This window comes from Cetorhinus maximus, chromosome 4, assembly GCF_964194155.1.
Source record: "Cetorhinus maximus chromosome 4, sCetMax3.hap1.1, whole genome shotgun sequence".
Lineage (NCBI taxonomy): Eukaryota > Metazoa > Chordata > Chondrichthyes > Lamniformes > Cetorhinidae > Cetorhinus > Cetorhinus maximus.
In genome coordinates this window covers 131,774,308-131,799,081 of record NC_135882.1, presented here as the reverse complement: position 1 = coordinate 131,799,081, position 24,774 = coordinate 131,774,308, and the positions used below count along the sequence as shown (strand labels likewise).

The following is a 24,774-nucleotide window of genomic DNA, read 5'->3' as shown; positions in this document are numbered from 1 at the left end:
GCAACAGTCATCGGATCCAACAGAGTTTCCTCTAAGAACTGAATGTCAGCTAGGAACACTTGCTTGTTGATATGATACACCTGAGCACAATCCAGTAATTTAAACACTGGTATCAATCCAGGGATCCCCCAACTTGAACTTCATCAGCCTTTTGTACTCTGTTAAAGTCCAGAATATACTCTTCCATAACAATCTGTTTTCCAAATACTAACTAAGCTTGATGTACAAAGGGACTTGGGTGTCCTTGTACACCAATCACTGAAAGCAAGCATGCAGATGAAGCAAGCATTTAAGAAGGCCTTCATAGAGTCATAGAGGTCTACAGCACAGAAAAAGGCCCTTCGGCCCATTGGGTCTGCACCGGTCAAACAAGTACCTTACTATTCTAATCCCATTTTCCAGCACTAGGCCCATAGCCTTGTATGCCATGGCATCATAAGTGCACATCCAAATACTTCTTAAATAGTTTGAGGGTTTCTGCCTCTATCACCCTTTCAGGCAGAGCGTTCCAGATTCCCACCACCTTCTGGGTGAAAAATTTCTTCCTCATTCCCTCTAAACCCCCTGCCCCTTACCTTAAATCTGTGCCCCCTGGTTATTGATCCCACCACCACCTTCCTATCTACCCTATCTATGCCCCTCATAATTTTATACACCTCAATCATGTCCCCCCTCAATCTCCTTTGCTCCAGGGAAAATAACCCCAATCTATCCAATCTCTCCTCATAACTAAAACTCTCCAGCCCAGGCAACATCCTGGTAAATCTCCTCTGCACTCTCTCTAGTGCAATCTCATCCTTTCTATAATGCGGATTCCAGAACTGCATGCAATAGCCTAGCTGTGGCCTAACCAGCATCTTATACAGTTCCAGCATAACCTCCCTGCTCTTATATTCTATGACTCGGCTAATGAAGGCAGGTATCCGATATGTCTTCTTAACCACCTTATCTACCTGTCCCACTACCTTAAGGGACCAGTGAACATGCACACCAACTGATCCTCAGTACTTCCCAGGATCCTACCATTCATCATGTATTCCCATCCCTTGTTTGTCCTGCCCAAGTGCACCATCTCACATTTATCCGGATTAAATTCCATTTGCCACTGATCTGATCAGCCCGTCTATATCCTCCTGTAATCTAAGGCTCTCCTCCTCACTATTTACCACCCCAACAATTTTTGTGTCATCAGCAAACTTATTGATCAACCCTCCTACATTCAAGTCTAAATCGTTTATATATACCACAAACAGCAAGGGACCCAACACTGATCCCTGTGGAACCCCACTGGACACAGGCATCCAGTCACAAAAACACCCCTTGATCATCACCCTCTGCTTCCTGCCACTCAGCCAATTCTGGATCCAATTTACCAAATTGCCTTGGATCCCAAGGGCCCTTACCTTCGTTATCAGTCTCTCATGCGGAAGTCCAAGTAGACTACAAATGCATTGCCCTCATCTACACACCTGGTCACCTCTTTGAAAAATTCAATTAAATTGGTCAGACACGACCTCCCCTCGACAAAACCATGCTGACTGTCCTTGATTAATCCCTGCCTCTCCAAGTATAGATTAATTCTGTCCCTCAGAATTCCAATAGTTTCCCCATCACTGAGGTTAGACAGACTGGCCTGTAGTGCCACATTGGCTGTCCTCCAGTCCTCTGGCACCTCTCCTTGGCCAGAGAGGTATTGAAAATTATTGCTAGCACCTCTGCTATCTCCTCCCTTGCCTCACTCAACAGCCTGGGATACAGTTCATCCAGACCTAGAGATTTATCTATCTTTCAGCCTGCCAGACCACTTAGAACCTCCTCCTTTTCTATGCTAATTTCTTTAATTATATCACAGTCCTGCCTGATGTCCATACCCACGTCGTCCCTCTCACTTGTGAACACCGACACAAAGTATTCATTGAGAACCCTACCTATGTCTTCCAGCTCCACACACTAATTGCCACTATGGTCCTTAATGGGCCCTACTCTTCCCCTAGTTATCCTCTCACTCTTAATGTATTTGGAAAATAACTGGATTTTCCTTTATTTTACCTGCTAATATTTTTTCATGCCCCCTTTTTACTCTCCTAATTTCCTTTTTAAGTTTCTCCCCTACACATTCTATACTCCTCTAGGGCTTCCGCTGTTTTGAGCCCTTGGTATTTGCCATAAGCCTCCCTTTTTCTCCTTATCCAATCCTGTATATCCCTCAACATCCAGGGTTCCCTGGATTTGTTGGTCCCACCCTTTGTCATTACTGGAATATGTTGGCCCTGTACTCTCCCTATTTCCTTCTTGAATGAGTTCCACTGCTCTGACGCAGATTTACCTAACAGTAGCTGCTCCCAGTCTGCTCTGGCCAAATCATATCTGATCTTATTAAAATCGGCCTTCCCCCAATTTAAAACTCTGATTTCTGGCCCATCCTTGTCCTTTTCCATAACAACCTTGAGTCTAACGGAGTTATGATCACTATCTGCAAAATGTTCCCCCACTGAAACCTCTACCACTTGCCTGGCTTCATTCCCTAAAATTAAGTCCAGGACCATCCCCTCCCTTGTAGGACCTTCTACGTACTGGCTTAAAAAGCTCTCCAGGATGCATTTTAAGAATTCTGCTCCCTCTAAACCAATCACAATATGACTAACCCAGTTAATTTTGGGAAAGTTGAAATCCCCCACTATTACTACCCTAAAATTTTTACACTTCTCTAGGGCTACAGAAATTTGCCTACATATCTGCTCTTCTATTTCTCTCTGACTGTTTTGGGGCCTATAGTACAGTCCCAGCAATGTTATTGCTCCTTTTTTTGTTTTTCAGTTCTACCCATATGGCTTCATTTGAGGAGCCTTCTAAGATGCCATTCCTCCTTACTGCTGTAATTGATTCCTTGATCAATATTGTGATACCCCCTCCTCTTTTACCTCCTTCCCTGTCTCACCTGAAGGCCCGATATCTTGGAATACTGAGCTGCCAATCCTGCCCCTCTCTCAACCATGTCTCTGTGACAGCAATGACATCATACTTCCATCTGTTAATTTGTGCCCTCAACTCATCTGCCTTATTCGTCAGACTCCTTGCATTAAAATAAATACCATCCAACCTTGCCAAACTCCCTTGTGTCTTAACTGGCCTATAATTTCTATGCCTTCCAGACTCTCTTGCTCTCTCTCCTAATTTTGGCTGTGCATCTCCCCCTGCTGAACCTCCTCTCAGTATCCCACCCCCCTGCCAAGTTAGTTTAAACCCTCCCCAACAGCACTAGCAAACTGCCCCGCAAGGGTGTTGGTCCCATTCTGGTTCAGGTGCAACCCGTCCGCCTTGTACAGGTCCCAGTGCCCCCAGAAATCTAAAACCCTCCCCCTTGCACCATCTCTGCAACCACACATTCATCTGGACTAAACGTCTATTCCTATACTCACTTGCGCGTAGCACCGGAAGTAATTCAGAGATCACTGCCTTTGAGGTTCTGCTTTTTAATCTGTTTACTAGCTCCCTAAATTCTGCTTGCAGGACCTCATCCATCTTTCTACCAATGTCCTTGGTACCAATATGTACCATGATCTCTGTATGTTTGCCCTCCCCTTTTAGAATGCCCTGCAGCCATTCAGTGACAGCCTTGACCCTGGCACCAGGGAGGCAACATACCATCCTGGAGTCACATCTACGGCCGGAGAAATGCCTGTCTGTTCCCCTAACTATCGTGTCTCCGACCACTATTGCTCTTCCCCTCTTTTTCCTCCTCCCCACCCCGCTGCTGTGCAGCTGAGCCACTCACAGTGCCATGAGCGTGGCTGCACTCCCCAGAGCAACCATCACTCTCACCGTTTCCCAACACAGAAAAACAGTTCTTGAGCGAGATGCATCCTGGGGATTTCCTGACTACCTGCCTGACCTCTTTCTTCTGACTGATGGTTACCCATTCCCTCTCTGTCTGCACTTCCATAAGCTGTGGGGTCTGAAAACGTGCTATCCACGAAACTCTCAGCCTTGTGGATGCACCTCAGCGCCTCCAGCTGCCGCTCAAGCTCCGAAACTCGGAGCTCAAGTAGCTGGAGGTGGTGGCACTTCCTGCACACGTGGTCGGGCATAGCGCAAGGAGCATCTAGGACTTCCCACATTTTGCAGGTGGTATATGACACGGACTGAGCTGCCCTGCCATGTCTCTAGTTGAAAAAAACCCTTAATTTAAGTTAAATACAGTAAAAAAAAGTTAAATTATTCATGTACTTTAGACAAAAACTAGAAGTCTTACCTTTCCTTAGCTTAATCTATTTTAAACTGGAGAAAAACACTTACCCACTACTCACCAGTCACCTTCATTACAGAGGACTTGAGTACAGGAGCAAGGATGTCTTTCTGCAGATGTAAATAGCCTTGGTGTGACCACACCTCGAGTATTAAATGCAGTTTTGGTCTCCTTACCTAAAAAAGGATATACTTGCCATAGAGAAAGTGCAGCAAAGGTTTACCTGACTGATTCCTGGGATGGCAGGATTGTAGTATGAGAAGAGATTGGGCCAACTAGGCCTGGATTCATTGGAGTTCAGAAGAATGAGAGGGGATCTCATTGAAACATATAAAGTTCTGACAGGGCTAGACAGACTAGATGCAGGGATGATGTTTCTTCTGGTTGGAGGTCTAGAACAAGGGGTCACAGGCTCACGATACAGGGTAGGCCATTTAGGACTGAGATGAAAAACTTCTTCACTCAGAGGGTGCTGAACCTGTGGGATTCACTACCACAGAGGGTTGTGCGGGCCAAGTCACTGAATATATTTAAGAAGGAAATAGATAGATTTCTAGACTCTGAATGGCATCAAGGGCTATGGGGAGAGAGTGGGAGTATGGCATTGAGATAGATGATCAGCCATGATCCTACTGAATGGCGGAACAGGCTCGAAGGGCTGAATGACCTACTTCTGCTCCCATTTTTCTGTTTCTATGTTTCTAATTTACACTGGATAAGACCTTTTTTGGGGAAGTGAACTTTAGGAGAAAGAACTGGATGTGTAGAAGTGGACAAATAGAGATAGAGAGGGGAAGTTTCCTCCCCTGCACTTCCCAAGAAATATCCTGAAAATACCTTCCTCTTTCCAAGCAGGGATGTCTTCTATAACCTAGCAACAACTGCAACTGTTTGATATTTAGAATGTGAGCCTGGCATTAATGAAAGAAAATTATAAATAATAATGCAATTATGTTTTGTTAATTTTCAGGTTTTTGTAAGGATTAATTGGATAGGTTATGAAAATCTAACAGGAATCATTCATGATATTTTCCATAAATAGCTGTCCATACCCATTAGATCTGTTATAAAACCATTGAGACAGCATTGTTTTATCTAGGTCAAATGCAGTTGCTGTTAACACTATTTGGCATTGGGTGGGAATGGGGCCCTGGGGACTGAAGGAATTTAGCTATTGAAGAATTCTGAGGATACTTTACTGAGCTTTTGCCTATTGTCATTGCTTTTTTTTTAACAATATGTATTTTTATTTCACAGCAAGCACTTGATGTTAACTGTGGTCAGTAATAGTACTCTCACCTCTGAGTCAGAAGCTTGTGGGTTTAAGTCCTACTCCAGAGCAGATAGTCTAGGCTGACACTCCAGTTCAGAACTGAGGGGTGCTACTCTGTTGCAGGATCTGCATTTCAGGTAAGTAGTTAAACCCGGCCCTGTCTGCTTTCTCAGGTGTGCTTAAAGTGTGTACAGTACTATTCGAAGAGAACAAGGGAGTTCTTTTCGTGTCCTGGCCTATATTTGATTCGCACCAAGAGAGGGTATCTGGTCACCTTACCTAAGAAAGGATATACTTTCCATAGAGGGAGTGCAGCAAAGGTTCACCAGACTGATTCCTGGGATGACAGGATTGTCTTATGAGGAGAGATTGGACTGACTAGGCCTGGATTCATTGGAGTTTAGAAGAATGAGAGGGGATCTCATTGAAACATATAAAATTCTGACAGGGCTGGACAGACTGGGTGCAGGGATAATGTTTCTTCTGGCTGGAGGACTAGAACAAGGGGTCACAGTCTCACGATACAGGGCTATTTAGGACTGAGATGAGGAGAAACTTCTTCACTCAGAGGTGCTGAACCTGTGGGATTCACTCCAACAGAGGGTTGTGCGGGCCAAGTCACTGAATATATTTAAGAAGGAAATGGATAGATTTCTAGACTCTGAATGGCATCAAGGGGCATGGGGAAAGATTGGGAGTATGGCATTGAGATCAGCCATGATCATATTGAATGGCGGAACAGGCTCGAAGAGCCAAATGATTGCATTATTTACAATTTTCTTTCATTAATGCCAGGCTCACATTCTAAATATCAAAGAGTTGCAGTTGTTGCTAGGTCATGGAAGCCATCTCTGCTCGGAAGGAGGAAGGTATTTTCGGGATATTCCTCGGGAAGTGCAGGGGAGGAAACTTCCCCTCTCTATCTCTATTTGTCCACTTCTACCCATCCAGTTCTCTCTCCTAAAGTTCACTTCCCCAAAAAAGGTCTTCTCCAGTGTAAATTAGAAACATAGAAACAGAAAAATAGGAGCAGAATGCAGCTTCCATCCCTTCCACTAGCCCACTGAGCCAAACCGCCTCTAAAGCTCCTCCCTGCCTTGAATTTGCATCTCTCTATATACTTTCTCTCCTGACTTCCCTCATATCCTCCAAGTTCTTCTTGCCCCTAAAATCCACCTCCTGCTCCCTGGACCCTATTCTCAATAAACTGCTGACCACTCAACTTCCCTTCCTAATCCTCATGTTAGCTGATATCCTTGGGTGTTGTCCCTCTCTCCTTAGAATCTGCTGTCATTACTCCTCTCCTCAAAAAAACCAACCAATGATTCCACCATCCTTGCAAATTACTATCCCATCTCCAACCTCCCTTCCCTTGCCAAAGTCCTTGAACGTGTTATTGCCTCGAAAACCTGTGCCCATCTTTACTGGAACTCCATGTTCAAATTCCTCCAATCAGATTTCCACCCCACAACAGTACCAAAATAGCTCTGATCAAAGTCACAAATGACAATCTATGTGACTGTGGTATACTATCCCTCCTCATCTATCCATTCCTTGGAATTCCCTCCTAAACCTCTCTGCCTTTCTATCTCTCTTTCTCCCTTTTAAAACGCTCCTTAAAACCTATCACTTTGACCAAGCTCGTGACTTATTTGGCTTGGGGCCTGTTTGCTTTATAACACTCCTGTGATGCACCTTGGGATGTTTTATTATGTTAAAGGTGCTATAAAAGTTGTTCTTTCTAGTCAGTTCCCTTCTCAATAGTGTTTCTAGTGGGGAGTCCAGAAGCAGGAATAATGTTCAGATTAGATTTAAGCTGTTTCAGAGTGATATCACGAATCACTATTTCACACAAAGTATGGTGGAAATTTGGATCTTGCTCCCCAAAAATGAAGTGCATGCTGGGGCAATCCCATTTGGGGAGTTAGGAGGTGAGTTACTTGCTGGTGATTAGTGAAATCAGTGAAAGGAGTTTAAACTATTTAAAAGTAGGAACAGGCTAGATGTCTTTTCAAAGAAACCAGTGAGCCCTTAGCATGCATTGTTGGCTTGAAAGGTGATTGCTGACTCTCTGGCTTCCTTCAAAAGGGAGCAGGACTGGTTCTTAGCTCGGAGTACATTTTACAGAAGCTTCATTTCCACATGGTCAATGTGATCTCCCCGTCTGGAATGGAATCTCCCAGTTTTGTTTTTCTCTTAACTAAAAGCAAAATACTAGGGATGCTGGAACTCTGAAATAAAAACAGAAAACGCTGGGAATGTTCAGGTCTGGCAGCATCTGTGGAGAAAGAAAACGAGTTAAGTTTCTGGATGAATATGGCAAAAGAAGCAATGGAGACATGAGAAGAAACATTTTGATGCAGTGAGTGGTTAAGATCTGGAATAGGCTGCCTGAGTGTGGTGGATGCAGGTTCAATCAAGGCATTCAAAAGGGAATTGGAGTAATTTCTGAAAAGGAAGTATGTGCAGGGTTATGGAGAGAAGGTGGGAGAATGGCACTCAGTGAATTGCTCATACAGAGAGCTGATGCAACATGATGGGCTGAATGATCTCCTTTTGTGCTGTAACAATTCTGTGATTCAGTGACTTCTTCAGAACAGAATTCTGCTTCTCTCCACTGATGTAGCCAGACCTGCTAAGTATTTCCAGCATTTTCTGTTTTCATTTGGTTTTTCTCTTATTGGCCTTATTTTCTCCCCCGGGATTTTTTTGTCTCTCCCAGGAGTGTCACGTGGCAATGAGGCAGGGGGCAAGGGCACTGGTGTTATTTTTATTCATTTATGCGTTGTGGGCTTTGCTGGCTAGACCAGCATTTATTGCCCATTTCCAATTGCCCTTGAGAAGGTGGTGGTGAGCTGTCTTCTTGAAGTGCTGCAGCCCTGCGGTGTTGGTACACCCGCAGTGCGGTTACGGAGGCAATTCCATGATTTTGACCAAGCAACAGTGAAGGAACAGCGATATATTTCCAGTGAGTAGCTTGGATGGGAACTTCCAAGTGGAGGTGTTCCCATGTATCTGCTGCCCTTGTCTTCTAGATGGTAGCAGTCGTGAGTTTGGAAGGTGCTGTCTCAGGAGCCTTGGTGGGTTTCTGCAGTGCATCTAATAGATGGTACACACTGTGTGTCAGTGGTGGAGAAAGTGAATGTTTGTGGAAGGAGTGCCAATCAAGCAGGCTGCTTTGTCCTGGATGGTGTTGAGCTTCTTGAGTGTTGTTGGAGCTGCACTCATCCAGGCAAATGGGGAGTATTCCATCACACTCCTGACTTGTACCTTGTAGATGGTGGACAGGCTTTGGAGAGTCAGGAGGTGAGTTACTCACTGCAGGATTCTTAGCCTCTGACCCACTCTTGTAGCCACAGTATTTATATGGCTAGCCCAGTTCAGTTTCTGGTCAATGGTAACCCCCAGGATGTTGATGGTAAGGGATTCAGTGATGGTAATGCAATTGGATGTCAAGGGGCAATGGTTAGATTTTCTGTTGTTGGAGATGGACAAGATGCTTCTGGTCATTGATATTTGACATATTACATCAGGAATTTGGGCCAGGCTTGATCAAACAGCTGATCTTTTTCTTCCCAACACATTGGCACATTCCAATGTCTTGCAGTACATAGCTACTCCAGAAAAAAGCAAATTTCTTTTCATAACGTTCTGGATCTTTCTATACAACATTAAACAAAACATTATAGTTCTTATCTTCCTTGCCTAGTTAACTGAAGCTGTCAAATATGTAGGCCAAAGAGCCCCGTATTTCCTAAATACACAAGAAATTATGGTGAATTTGTGATTGATAGTCCATCAAGAACAGACTGCTTTCCTCCCTGAACTTGCAGATCCTTGCCAGTACTTTTCCATCGGGCAGCTGTCGAAGTGCTTTGTGAATCAGAACTTGCTGCTGGAAGCATTCCCATTTCTACTTCTAGCAGCGAGAAGAGCCATGAGTACACCCGAATGCCATGTCTGTCTGCCCTTTTAGATAGATAGGAAAGATCCCAAGGCACGAGATGAAGAATAACAGGGGTGTTCTCTCAATCTCTGGTCAACGTTTTGGCCATCAACCACATCACTACAAACACGATCTCATTGTTGTTTGTGTATCTTGCTATGTGCAAGTTAGCTATCACATTTCTCTACATTATAACAGTGACTACTCTTCAAAGTACTTCATTGGCTGTAAAGCACTTTGGGAAGTTCTGCTGTTATGAAAAGCACGCTATAAATACATGTTATGTCTTTTTGTGCAAAAAATTTTGCCCAGCAGCAAGTTTCATTCTTGCATCCCGAGAAGACTTTTAACCCCACCATGTAAATCTGAAAACAATCATTCTGCTCCATATTTTTATCTGTTCAAGTAGCTGTCTAAAATTTTGTGCAACTCTTCGCCGGCGGTTCTCGTTGGTACCAAATGGCAAAATATTGTCCGTATGACTCTAAAGAGGAGTCGTGCAGACTCGAGAGGTTAACTCTGTTTCCCTCTCCACAGATGCTGCCAGACCTGCTTAGTTTGCCCAGCTTTCTCTGGTTTTATTATGGTAAATATAGAATTCTCGTTGACCTCGGATGAGCTGGTGATTCAAACGATCTTCAATATGCTGCATTGAGGCAGTCATTTGTAATGGATCAAGATCATTGAACAGCTCTTTCAAAGAGCAGGCATAGATATGATGGACCGAGTAACCTCTTCCTGTTCTGGCAGATTCGTTGATTTTGTGAAATATAAGCTTATATTTCACCTCTCTTCTATTTTTACTTAGTTCTGTTGAAGAGTCATATGGACTCGAAACGTTAACTGTGCTCCTCTCCGCAGATGCTGCCAGACCCGCTGAGTATTTCCAGGTATTTTTATTTTTGTCAATAGAAAATGTCTCTGGTCTTCTCTCTGTCCCCCTTTGTATCCCTCTCTCTCTCTCCCTCTCTAATCGTCTCTCTCTTTCCCTCTCTAATCCTCTCTCTATTTCACTCTTTGTCCCTCTCTCTGTGTGTCTCTCTCCATTCCTTCCTCTGTGTCCCTCTCTCCATTCCTTCCTCTCTCTGTGTCCCTCTCTAATCCCCCCCCCCCCCCCCCCACTCTCTCTCTCTGTCCCTCTCTTATCTGTCTCGCTTTGTTTGAATCTCTTGCGTTTCTTTATCTCACCCACTTCCCTTTGTCATTCTGGCTCTGGCTCTTTGTTTTCTGCCTCCTTTTCATCAATTCTTTTCCAACTCGCTCATTCAGCCCCCTATCCCACCCAGTTCTGTCTGACTCTGCGACTCATTAATAAATGAATCACGTTCCCCACCCCCCCCCCCCCCCCCACCACCGCCCCTCTCCGCTCTCCAGCATCTACCTGCCCCTGGTTAAGAGTGTAAAGAGATACATTTAAGATTCTTCCCGCATTCGCTTAGCGATCTATAATAGGCGCAGGTTGCTATGCGATTTGTGAAGATGCATTTTAAAGACAAATGAATGATTGACACATTCGGTCAGCTCCGTCCAAGTTAAAAGCAAAATACTTGCGGATGCTGGAAATCTGAAATAAGAACAGAAAACGCCAGGAAAACTCAGCGGGTCTGGCAGCACCTGTGGAGAAAGAAAGAGTTAACGTTTCGAGTCCGTAAGAAGGGTCTGAAGAACAAACTCTGTTTCTCTCTCCACAGGTGCTGTCAGACCCGCTGAGTTTTTCCAGCGTTTTCTGTTTTTAGCTCCGTTCAAGTGTCGCTTCCAGATCAGCAAGGTTGAGGCGGGAGCAGAGTGACTCCAACATCCAAAACCCGAGCAGCCCCTCCGGCTCCGTTAAAACCCACAGATTCCTATTAATAGGACATGGGTGAGAGTGAATGTGAGTGACTGAATATGTAAGAGAGAGTATAGAGCACGAGTGTGAGAATATGTATGAGTTCGGAATGTGTGTGTGAGGTATGTGTGTGTCGGGATGCGGGAGTGGGGTTGGTGGGAATATATGTGATTGTGAGTGTGAGAGAATGTGTAAGAGAATAAGGTGAGAATGCGTGTGAGAAGAGTGAAAATATGTGGGCGAGAGACTGGAGTGCGAGATAGTGTGAGATTATGTATGAGCATGCGCAAGTGAGAACGAGAGAGAATGTGTGAATGTGTGAGAATGTGTATGAGAACATATGTGCGTGAGAATGTGTGTGTGAATGTATGTGTGTGAGAATGTGAGTGGGAGAACGGGAATGTGTCAGTGTGAGAATGTGTGTGAGGGTGAATGAGAGCATGTCTCAGTGTTTGGGAGTGAGTGTACATGTTTGTGTGCGGCTGAACGTTCTCTCATCCATTCATAGCGACAACCCCTGGCCCCGACGGCCGACACGAATCACCAACAATGAGAACGCCGAGGATTGCGCACCGCTCTCTGTCTGTTTAAATCACATCACAGACTAAATAATCCAGGATACAGAGTGTAAACCGATTACTGTAATACTGTTTTGTAGACGCCAACCCCCACCTCGGCCACAGAAACAAACCCGAAGAAAGCCCGGGGTTAGTGTGAGGGGTGTGTGTGTGAATGTGAGTGTTTGATGTGGAGTTAAGAAACGGCCAGGGCGCGTCATCGCTACGTCTGCAGCAGATAGACTTTGGTACCGAGAGAGAGAGATCCACAGATTAATTAGATTCTCATCTTCTCCAACAGTGTGTGGACCCCAGCCCCTCAACCTTCCCCTCCCCCCACCCCAATCCAAAGGATTTTAAAAATGAAGAATAGCAGCATTTAAAAAAAAATCACAACAGATAGCAGCTGGAAGTTTGTGTGAGGAGAGAATCGAGGTATTCCAGCATGGGAAGGAGGAGTGAGTCCGAGCTCCGCTGCAGCCTGGGCTGGAAGCTGCTCCTGGTAGCTTGGGCTTTCTCAATCCGATTCGTGGCAGTGGCTGTTACCGGTGAGTAACTGAGAACTTGTGTAACTAATAATTTACCAGGAGCCAGCCCCTCCAGGTTATAGTGAGTGTGGAGGTCTGCTCCTCCATTCGACACCCACAGCTTCTGAGCGAGAGCTTTTGTCTTTCCATCGAGTCTAATTTTCCTGTATACAACCTTATATATGTGGTTAAACTGCTGATCCCAATAGTCTTTAAATGCCTCTACAGTCCACCTTGCCATAAATAGGGAACAGGAAGGGAGCTTCAATGGGATTGCGATATAATGTGGAGGGATGATTTAAAGAGGGGGTAGAAGGCGGGGGTTCACAGACAACGCTTATATCGAAGGTATGGAGAGTGGCTCCATTTCGGATAATTGATGGATTTGAAATAATCAGACGGCGAAAGACCCCTCACAGTGAAGTGATCCACAATATATATTGATTGGGTGATATAGATTGTATGCAGATTGGCTAATTTCGAAAGTATATAGTTGGGCAATATTGATCGTGTGATCTATGTGGGTTGGGCGTTATAGATTGTTGATTTGGTAATGTAGATTGTATATAGTTTGAGTATCATAGATTGTATGTAGCTTTGATAATGCAGATTATGTATCTTGCATAGATTGAATAATATAGGTTGCATACAGATTGGGTAATATGGGTTGTATGTAGGCTGAGTTATATAGATAGTGTATGATTGGGTAAGATATGTGCATAGGTTGGTAATGTAGAATGCATAGATTAGACAATATTTATATACTGATTACATAATATAGGTTTATACAGCTTGGGCAATGAAGATTGTATACAGATTAAATTTGGATTGGTTAATATAGTTTGTATATAGGTTGAGTAATGTACATTGTATGGATCGGGCATTGGTATCTGTGTACAGATTAGACATTATAGAGTTTATATAGCTTGAAAAATGTAGATTGTGCATAAGATAGGTAATATACATTAGTGACAAGTATCATACACAGATTGGGTAATATCAATTGCATATATGTTTGGTAATGTGTACTGTATCTAAATTGGGTAATATAGATTATATATATGTTTGACTATATATTGTAAATGGTTTGGGTAATGTAATGTAAATATGCTATCTTGTGTATATATAGGTGGTATCAATTGTTTGTGTTCAGTAAAATATATATATTTATTAGACAAAGTTGATTGTATAAAGATATGGTGATATAGATTGGTGATTGGTTTGATATATATAAAATGCAGATTAGTAAGAGATCATATATATAGACTGTTTAGATTGGCATTTGTTGATTGTTTACTGGTTGAATAATACATATTACATATATATCCCTATATACAGGACATGGAGGTGGCTGTAATATTTCATATTTGTGACTGTTAACTTAAAAGCTAATTTTAGCACACTGTGATGTCCGCTGTATTCTGAAACATTTCTAACAGAGAAGATAACCAGCAGCTTTGTGCCTTTTTGTTCTCTTTCTTACTGCTGTATTGGAATTTGGCAGTTAAGATGTCTGCTATGAGCTGGCCAGTAATTTCTTTCTTTATTGCCGTCAAAATTTCCTTGTTTTTTCACTGAATTTAGAACCATCTCATCTTTAAAAGGGAAACAAAAGAGTACAATACAGGGCGGAGGGTGTCTGCAGTCCATGGCTGATACACGTTTAATGTAACATATATCTTGATTCATGGCAGTACATCTTCTGCACAGCACATGGATGTAGATGGTACAGCTTCAAGCAGTAATAGAATCCAATGTGCCTCTGCAAATTATGGTTATACAACCATTACAAGCATTGCACAATGCATGTGCACATATACATTTGCCAAATGTATGAATTTGTATAGAATGCAAGTACAGTACATACACATCACATAGACCAAAATTGTGAATCTATAATTTATGTAGAGACAGACAATGTTTGAACATTATATACGGATGCTCTGTACTGGGTGGGGTTTTATACAGATGTACAGTGTGAGGTGCTATATAGCTCTGGTGTACATTGTGGCATTTATGTACGGATATAGTGTACTGTGGGCGCTTGTATGCAGATCTTGTGTACGGTGGGATTATATGCAGGTATAATGTACAATATAGTGATGATGCGTAGATGTAATGTAACAGTGGGGTGATATACAGATGTGTGTTTTGTGGGGTTATATACAGATGCAGTGTATAGTGTGGGTATTATATACATAGATGTAGCATACAATGTAGGGATATATACAGTTATGGCATGCAATATAGGGATAGTTACAGATGTAATGTTCAGTGTGGGCATGTTATAGTGTTGAGGGGTTATATATCGATGTAGTGCACATTGGTGTGGTGATATACATAGAATAAAATCAAAGAATCATAGAAACTTACAGCATGGATGGAGGCCATTTGGCCCATCATGTTCACACCAGCTGACAAGGAGCCATTCAGCCTAACCCCACTTTCCAGCTCTTGGTTAGTAGCCTTCTGGGTTACAGCACTTCAAGCTTATATCCAAGCACTTTTTAAATGTTATGAGGGTTTCTGCCTCTCCCACCCTTTCAGACAATGAGTTCTAGATCTCCACCATGCTTTTCTCCTCAAATCCCCTCTAAACCTCCTACCTCTTACCCTATATCTATGCTCTTTGGTTACAGACCCCTCAACCATGCGAATAGAGCCTTCAGATTCACTCTATCAATGCCCCTCATAATTTTATACACTTTAATTAGGTCTTCCCTCAGCCCTCTCTATGCCAAAGAAAACAACCCCAATCTTTGTAATCTTTCCTCATCACTAACATTCTCCAGTCCAGACAACATGCTCCTCTGAACCATTTCTAGTACAATCACATCTTTCATGTGGTGCAGTGACCCAAACTGCACACAGTACTCTAGCTGTGGTCTGACGAGTGTTTTATACAGTTCCAGCATAACCTCCCAGCTCTTATATTCTAAGCCTCAGCTAATAAAGACAAGAATCCTTTTTGCATCCTTGACCATTATATCTACCTGTCCAGCCACCTTCAGGAATCTTCAATGTCCCTCTGTCCTCTACATTTCTCAGTATCCCATCATTCATTGTGTATTCTCTTGCCTTGTAGTGTACAGATGTAGTGTGCAGCATGGGGTGATATACAGATGTACTGTACAGTGTGGGATTATATACAGATGCAGTATACTTTGTGGAGCTGATATTCATAGGACTTAGGAGCAGGAGTAGGCCATTCAGCCCTTCGGGTCTGTGTTCAGATACACTGTAGAGTTTGGGTTTATACACAGATGTAGTATACAGTGTGGGGGTGATATACAGATGTAGAGTATCATGGAGAGGTTATATACAGCTATACTGTGTGGTGTGGGGTGACATACAGATGTGGGGTTATATATAGATGTCGTGTGGTGGTATGTTACAGTACACTTGGAGTCTGAGCTGCTGCGGCAATATACACTTTTACATGCCCATTATAGTCCAGGAGCTATGGATGGTGATGATAGATGTTCCAATTTCTTCCCATCACTGCCTGACCAGGAATCTACCCCGCTCCTACTGCTTGCCATTGGCTATGTTACATGGATTTACAGGTTGATACTCACCCTGTTTGGCCACGTTATGAAAGATATCATGTTCCCATGGTTTTACATACAGATGTAGAGCACAGTCTAATGTGTGATAGGGTAGCAAAGTCATTTGAGGCCTCACGGAATGGTCATCCCTATTCTTTCGTGAACTGCTGCAGGTCCAGGTAAGGGTCCCATGGCCAATGCTGGAACCAGCCAATTACAGGCAGAAGAACTAAAGCCTCAATGGCTGCTTACAAGTGTAGGATTGTTTGGGAAGAGGACTTGTATTTCCTTAACAGCACACGAGAAAGGCAATGTGAAATCACTTCATGTATTCTTTTTCCTAGCCATATTGCTCATTGAAATTGAACATAGAAGGATCCTAGAAGCAACTGAAGAGGAAAGTGCAGGACCACAAGACATGGAGCAATGAGTAGAGGACCTGCTCTTAGGCAGACTACTGCTCCAAACAGTATTGAGTGTGGGGCTGAAATTCAGATGTCGTATACAGTTGGGGAGTTAAACACAGGTGTAGTTTACAGTTTAGGGGTTTTATAAACATGTAGAATCACAGAAGAAGGCACTGTTGCACCTGTTGCTCGAAAGGAACAATTCACCTAGAGCCACTCCCCATACTACTCCCTGTAACCCTGCAGGGTTTTCCTTTTCAGATAATAACCTAATACCCTCTTGAATGCCTCAATGGAATCTGCCTCCCCTACAGTCTCAGGCAGCACATGCCAGAGCTTAAACACTCGCTGAGTGAAATAACTTTTCTTCAGGTCGACATTGCTTCTTTTGCCAATCACCTTAACTCTCTGTTGTCTGGTCCTCACTCCTTCCACCAGTGGGAACAGTTTCTCCCTATCTACTCTGTTCAGTCCCCTCATGATTTAGAATTCCTCTATCAAATCTCCTTCACTTCTCCAAGGAAGACAGTCCCAACTTCTCTAATCTATCTGCATAACTGAAGTTCATCATCCCTGGAATCATTCTTGTGAATCTTTTCTGCACCCACTTTTATGCCTTCAAAAACTTCCTCAGGTCTGGTGTCCATAACTGGACACAATAATCCAGTTGAGACTGAACCAGTGTCTTATACAAGTTTAACATAACTTCCTTGCTTCTATACCCTATGTCCCTGTGATGATGCTGTATGGTCTATTATCTGTTCTGCCACCTTCAATGATTTATGCACATGTACACCCAGGTCCCTTTGCACCTGCACCCTCTTTAGAATTGCACTTGTTATTTTATACTGCCTCTCCCCATTCTTCACTGTGGGGTTATATACAGATGTAATATACAGTGTGGGTTATATCTATGCAATTGTTCATACATTTTGCCCAATACACACAGATGTCATATATCATGCAAATAGTACATATAAAGGTGTACAAATGTAGAAATTGTATGTATATTACACATATATTCATTCTGCTCATTTTAAATATAAGTTCACATATTACCCATATGAAAAATACTTATAGATATGAGGCAAATGAGTGAAGCTGAGGAACTGAGTGCATATCTGAGAGTTTGGTGAGTGGGGGAGTTTAAAGTATTAATTTTGTTCTTGAAAAATCTAGGCTTGTCTGTAATTAGCAGTAACTGGAAAGTACTGTGCAAGTAGACTAAGTTTCTTTCTTTCTTCCAGTGTTGAACTGGTAAACACACTCTACTGAGATAGCTGAGTAGTATTAGCTAACTGGTTGAATCTGGTTTCTTTAGCCCCAGTTCAGTTTTCTATAAATCCAGGGTTATTTAGTGCAAAAGAGTGCAGCTGAGGAACTGAGTGCATGCCTGAGAGTTTGAGTGGTGGAGTTCAGTGAGGAGGGGAAGGAAGTGTTTCTTTGCTTTTTCTAACATTCTCAACCTGTAGGAATTGGTTCTTACTATGCTACAGGGGAAGAAGCTAGCTGTTTGGTGAGTATCTGGTAAGTGGTTAATGTCAATTCTAGTCCTAAGGTTTAAAATAAGAGATGAACTGGTGATAAAGTTAATAAAATGTTAAAAAAAACATAAATAAATGAATAATACAATAAGTAATCAATTAAAACACATTAAGGATGGCAGGACAGGTGATGTGTTAATGCTGCAGAATGTGGGAACTCCTGGATGCCAGTGTGATCCAGGGCAAACACGTCTGCAGTAAGTGTTTGTGGCTTGAGGGGCTTTGGTTCAGAATCATTGAGCTGAAGGCTGAGCTGCAGAAACAGAGACACATCGGGGAGGGGGAAAGTTACCTGGATGCTTTGTAACAAGAGGCAATCACATCAATTAGGATAGGGTCTTCTGATTTGGAAGGTGGTCAGGAACAGGAGGGTGTGACTGCGAGTGAAGCAGGTAAGGGGACCCAGAGGGCAGGAGTGTGAGCTTCTGCAATTGTCCAATAGGTTTGAGGTTCTCTCTGCTTGTTTGGATGAGAATATAGGCTGCAAGGTGGATGAGCAGACTGGCTATGGCACTGTGGCACAAGAAGCCTTTTAAGTGGGGGGTGCAAAAAAGGAATCTAGTGGTAGTAGTATTATAGTGAGGGGGATTAACACTGTTCTCTGTAGCAAAGAGCGAGAGCCCAGTTGGCTGTGTTGCCTGCCTGGTGCCAGGGTTCGGGGCATCTGTTGAGGGCTGAAGAGGCACTTGCAGTGGAAGGGGGAAGATCCAGTTGTCATGGACCATACAGGTACCAATGACATATGTAGAACTAGGAAAGAGATTCTGCATAGAGAGCATGAGGAGCTAGGCACTAAATTGAAAAGCAGAACCTCAAAGATTATAATCCCTGTATTATTACATGAGCCACATGCAAATTGGCATAGGGCACATAAAATAGAGAGATGAATACATGGCTCAAAGACTGGTGTGGGAGGAGAGGGTTCTGATTTCTGGGCACTGGCACCAGTACTGGGGAAAGTGGGGGCTATATCATTGGGATGGTCTACACCTGAACCATGCTGGAACCAGTGTTTTTGCAAATTGCATAGTTATGAAAGTAGAGAGAGTTTTAAACTAACTAGTGGGGGCAAGGAATCAGGCATGGTGTATCAAAGAGTAAAGAAAAGGCAAGAGAGAAAGGCATTAATATGGGAAATGATAAACAGACTGTGACAGGAAGGGACAGACAGTACAAGTCTAAGAGTAAATCAACAGATAAGGTAAGAGGTTACAAAAATAATAAAATTTTATTATTTATAAATAAATTTATTATAAATAATAAAATAATAAAACTTAAGGCTCAGTATCTGAATGCACGTAGCATTCAAAACAAAATATAAACTGACATTGCAAATAGAGATTAACAAGTATGATCTAATAGCCATTACATAGACATGGCTATAGGATGGCATAGATTGAGACCTGAATATTGAAGGGTATGTGACTTTTAGGAAGGATAGGAAAGTAGGAAAAGGTGGAGGGGTGGTTCTGTTAATTAAAGCCAACACTAGCACAATAGAGAGGGATGACCTAAGTTCAGGAAACCAGGATATAGAAGTGGTTTGGGTAAAGATGAGGAATGATAAGGGCAAGAAGTTGCTTGTGCTAGTGGTGTCCTAATCACATGGTAGGATGGGGTATCAGAGAAGAAATAGTGGGAGCTTGTCAGAAAGATATGGCAATTATCATGGGGGATTTTAATCTGCATGGAGACTGGAACAATCAGATGGGCAAAGGTAGCATAGATGATGAATTCATAGAATGTTTTTGGGATAATTTCTTAGATCAGCATGTTCTGGAGCCAACCAGGGAGCAGGCTATAAAATACAGGGCATTGTGCAATGAGATAGGATTAATTAATGACCTCATAGTGAAGGCACCCCTAGGTAGCAGTGATTATAATATGATTGAATTTTACATTCAGTTTGAGGAAGAGAAGAGAGGGTTGAAGACTACTATTTTAAACTTAAAATAAGGGCAATTATGTGGGCATGAAAGCAGAACTAGTGAAAGCGGACTGGCAATTTAGGTTAAGGGATAGGTCAATGGAGATGCAGCGGAAGACATTTAAGGGGATATTTCAGAATACATAGAATAGATGCATTCCAACGAGAGAGAAAAATTCCAAGGAGAGGACCCATCATCTCTGGTTAACTAAAAAAGTTAAACATAGTATCAAACTTAAAGCAAAAGCGTATAATTATGCAAAGCTGGGTGGCAGGTTAGAAGATTGGACAGAATATAAAACACAGCAAAGAATGGCTAAAAGATTAATAAGGAGGGAAACAGAGTATGAGAGAAAGCTGGCTAGGCATATAAAGACACAGCATAAAAGTTTATATAGATACTTAAAAAAAGTTAACAAAATGAGCATTGGTCCTATAGAAAGTGAGTCTGGGAGTTAATAATGGATAACAAGGAAATGGCAGATGAATTGAACAGGCATTTTGCATCGGTCTTCACTTTGGAGGATACAAATAACATCCCAGAAATGGCTGTAAATCAGCAATTGGGAGAGAAGGAGGAACTCCAGCAAATTGCAATCATCAGGGAAGTGGTACTTGTCAACCGCAGTTCCAACAATTTGCTAAGTCCCTGGGTCCTAATGGACTTCACCCCAGGGTCTTAAAAGAAGTGGCTAGTGAGATAATTGGTGCATTGGTTTTAATTTTCCAAAATTCACAGGATTGGGGAAGGCCCCATTAGTTTGGAAAATAGCTAATGTAACCCCTTTATTCAAAAAGCAGGAAACTATAGGCCAGTTAGCTTAACATCTGTCATAGGGAAAATGATTAAAGATGTTAATCAAGCAGAGTCAACATGATTTTGTGAAAGGGAAATCCATGTTTAATCAATTTATTGGAGTTCTTTGAAGAAGTAACAAGCGCTGTGGATAAAGGGGAACCAGTGGATGTGCTGTACTTAGATTTCCAGAATTCATTTGATAAGGTGCCTCATCAGAGGTTATTGTGGAAAATAAAAACTCATGGCGTAGAGAGTAACATATTAATTGGCATGGATAGAAGACTGCTTAGTTAACAAGAAACAGTGAGTAGGCATAAAGGGTCATTTTCTGGTGGGCAGGATGTGACAGGTGTGCCACAGGGATCAGTGCTGGGGCCTCAACTCTTTACAATTTATATAAATGACTTGGATAGGAACCAATGGTATGGTTGCTAAATTTGCTGATGACACAAAGATACTTTGGGAAGTAAGTTGTGACGAGGACATAAGGAGGCTACAAAAGGATATAGATAGATTAGGTGAGTGTGCAAAGATCTGGCAAATGGAATATAATGTGGGAAAATGTAAGGTTGTCCATTTTGCAGGACAAATGAAAAAGAAGCATATTATTTAAATGGTGAGAGATTGCAGAGCTCTGAGCTGCAGAGGGATCTGGTTGTCCTAGTGAATTGCAAAAGGCTAGTATGCAGGTACAGCAGGTAATTAGGAAAGCTAATAGAATGTTATCATTTATTATGAGGGGAATTGAATACAAGAGTTGGGAGGTTATGCTTCAGTCACACAGGGCATTGGTGGGACCACATCTGGAGTACTGTGTACAGTATTGGTCTCCTTATTTAAGGAAAGATGTAAATGCGTTGGAAACAGTTCAGAGGTTTAGTAGGTTAACACCTGGAATGGACAGGTTGTCTTATGAGGAAAGGCTGGACTGGCGAGATTGTATACACTGAGGTTTAAAAGAGTAAGAGGCAACTTGATTGAAACATATACGATCCTGAGGGAACTCGATAGGGTGAATGTGGAAAGGATGTTTCCTCTTGTGGGATAATCTAGAACTAGGGCTCACTGTTTAAAAATAAGGGCCACCCATTTAAGACAGAGATGAAGAAAAAAACTTTCTTTCAGAGGGTCGTAAGTCTTTGAAATTCTCTTCCTCAAAGGGTGGTTGAGGCAGAATCTTTGAATATCTTTAAGACAGAAGTGGATAGATTCTTGATAAACAAGGGGGTAAAAGGTTATCAGGGGTGGGCAGGAATGTGAAGTTGAGGTTAAAATTAGATCATCCATGATCTTATTGAATGGTGGAGCAGGCTCGAGGGACCGAGTAGCCTACCCCTGCTCCTAATTCGTATGTTTGTATGTCCTTAGGTATAACTGGTATATATTAATGTTTACAACATATGTTTGGATGTATACAAGTGTATGAGCATTTTAAGAAAGTGTATACAGATATAATATAGCACGAGCATTATATACATTAGCTTGGTTTCCCTCTCCACAGATGGTGACTGACCTGCTGGGTGACTTCAATAATTTCCATTTCCAGCATTCATTTGTTGGACAGCATGCTTCTGATAGGCAAATGTTATATGCTCTATAATCATTATATATACCTATATATTGATGTTAAACTCAGTAAGCCAATTATATGGAACTGTTAAATAGTATTTCCATCATGTATAAATTTTATGGACAACATTTCCATTCTATACACTTTTATACTTGGTGTATTGCATAGCATGTTCATTATTTACAGATGTTATATACATGTGTATATTACATACATCTGTGTACAGATATTCTATAATATGTACATTTAATACACATGTTTTACCCAGTTACACCACTCTATCCTTCCCCACCTCATTCCCAATCTGCTCTGCTCTATTCCAGGATCAGATGACACAGTGTCTGCCTACTCTACTGAGAATACCACTTCTGCTGTGCTAAACATCGACAATTCCTCATCTCTCACCCATTCTTATGCCCCAGATCCCCAGACAGCTACCGCTGTCCCTCGCCTCAAGGATTCCCCAAATGTTTCCACTACCCCCAGCTACTCCTCTTGGCCAACCCCCGGTGAATCCTCCCAAGCTCTAGCAGATGGATTAGGGAAGAGCTCCATGGAAGAACAGCTCCAGAGTGAGGGGCTGGATGGTGGAACTGGGAGTGGACAGTTGGGTTGGGAGCAGGGAGTAAATGGCAGCCACCCTGGGTCAGAGGAACTGGGTGGCCTAGGGGTAACTTCCCCTCCTTTGGCCAATGACTTGGATCAGGAGCATGGGGGCTGCCTAGGTTGCCAGGGAACTGAGCAGGAGTTGGAAGACGAGCCATCCAGCCCAGCCAGCCCATCTACTGGACAAATTGCAGTCCCTGGCTTAGACTGGGTAAAAGGGGTGGAGGGAAGCGGGGGGACTTCTGGACCAACAGGAGGGACCACTGCATTCGAAGAGAATCAGTACACCAAGTTGGGCTTATTTGAAGAGGCCACCAACCTCACAACCCAAGGGGCAGAAGGAAGCACTGACTACACCCGGATGGACTTGGAGATGCAGTTGTGGTCCCAGGTGGGTACCATCCCTGCCCTCCAACCCCTGACAACAAGTGAGCCCTCTAAGCTGCCCACAGATTACAGTTATGACCCTGAAAATAGTACAACCATTGGCAGATTTCCCATTGTTGAAGCTTCAGATGTTCTCATGACATCATCCAACTTAGGCTCCACAGAAGATTACTTGCCTGACCTTCCTGCCTTGACACATGGTCCTGATGTCAGTGTCTCAGATATCCAAATGGCCACATTATATTATTGGGATGAAATCTCCACTGAGCTGGAGGATGAGAATGAGCTTAGGCTGACCACAGTCTCTCCTAAGATACAGACCATGTTGGTGAAGGAAGAAGGCATAAGCATGCAGACTGAGCCCAACCAGGACTTCAGATCAGAATCTTTCCTCAAGAAAAATGCCTTCACTGGCTCCTCTGGCTCAGAGAGCAGACGAGACACTAGCCTATCACCCCCTGTTCTTGGAGAAAATGGGAGTGACTGCAAGCTGGGATACCTGAAACAGAATAAGTCTTGCAAGTCCATTTGTGACATGGTCCCAAACTACTGCTACAATGGTGGGCAGTGTTACATCATGGAAAATGTTGGAGCTATTTGCAGGTAAGCAACATCTTATTTTTGAGTTGGGTTTGAATGTGCAAGCTAGTGCATCATCAACAAAATGCAAGCTTGGTAAGACTCACATCACAAGATTTAGGTGAAGAAGGCCTACTTCCCAATATCAGTCCTACTTTCTATCCATTGCAATATTCACATCCACCTCAACAGGACTTGGTTTTGTGTCTGAGCTGAAGGATAACACTTCTAACAACACAGCATTTCCTGAAATGTCAGCCAAATTTCTGTACTCAGATATGGTTTGGGGCTTTGAATCAGCCATCACCTGACCCTGAAGCAAATATGCCACCAATGGTTAGGATGGAAGAGGCAATGAGCGACAGTTTCACATTCCTCTACCCAGATAGGTCAAATTCCTGATCGCTGGTTTATAGCTTCTGAAATCCAAGTCACTGATGGCATATTACTTGAGTGTGTTACGCCCAGAAACCTTTGAATTGGGGTAACCATCAGCGAATTGAGGGGAGAACATGTCCCCTCCAAATTCTTTGTCATAGGCTAAGATACAAATAGCAAGACCTGTAAGCATTAAGCATTAACTTCTTTGGATTGCTCTGCCCTTTGTAAAACATCCCTGAACCGACCCACTTTTCCTTCTACCTCAACTCTTCATACTTGCTTTACATCTGGATCAGATTGGAATGATTTGGGCATCACTGGTTATCTAAGGATAGAAGAAAATCCAGAGCATGGCTCTTCAATCTCACTCCATCCAGACTCCAGATATGATTATTCTTTCATGGGCTACCTTCCTATGCCACCTGTTCTAAGTTCCCTCACTTCGCTCTTTTCAAAATAAATAGCTAGCAGAACTTTTGATATCTCTCTAGCCTCAAAGCATCTTCACAACTGATTGTAATCTAGCTTCTCTTTTACAGGCAGTATTAGCAAAAACCTGCTAAAAGGCTGGATTAATTCCTTCTGATGGCAAATGGTGTGTGTTGGATGGGAATCCCTAAACAAGAGAAAGGAAAAGAAAATGCTTATA

At 42.7% G+C, this 24,774-nt stretch overlaps 1 protein-coding gene across 2 annotated transcripts in view; it reads left to right on the top strand.

Moving 5' to 3' along the window:
• Positions 1–11,823: 11,823 nt before the first annotated feature.
• The window catches only part of LOC144679362 (uncharacterized), an 83,148-nt gene continuing 70,197 nt past the window's right edge, over positions 11,824–24,774 (top strand). For both annotated transcript variants that reach the window (XR_013576331.1, XM_078539729.1), the window contains exons 1-2: positions 11,824–12,398; positions 22,496–23,768. Coding sequence is in view for 1 of the 2 variants with exons in the window: in XM_078539729.1 (XP_078395855.1) it covers positions 12,296–12,398; positions 22,496–23,768 (1,376 nt within the window). In the remaining variant the exon portion in view is untranslated. The remainder of the gene's footprint in view (positions 12,399–22,495; positions 23,769–24,774) is intronic.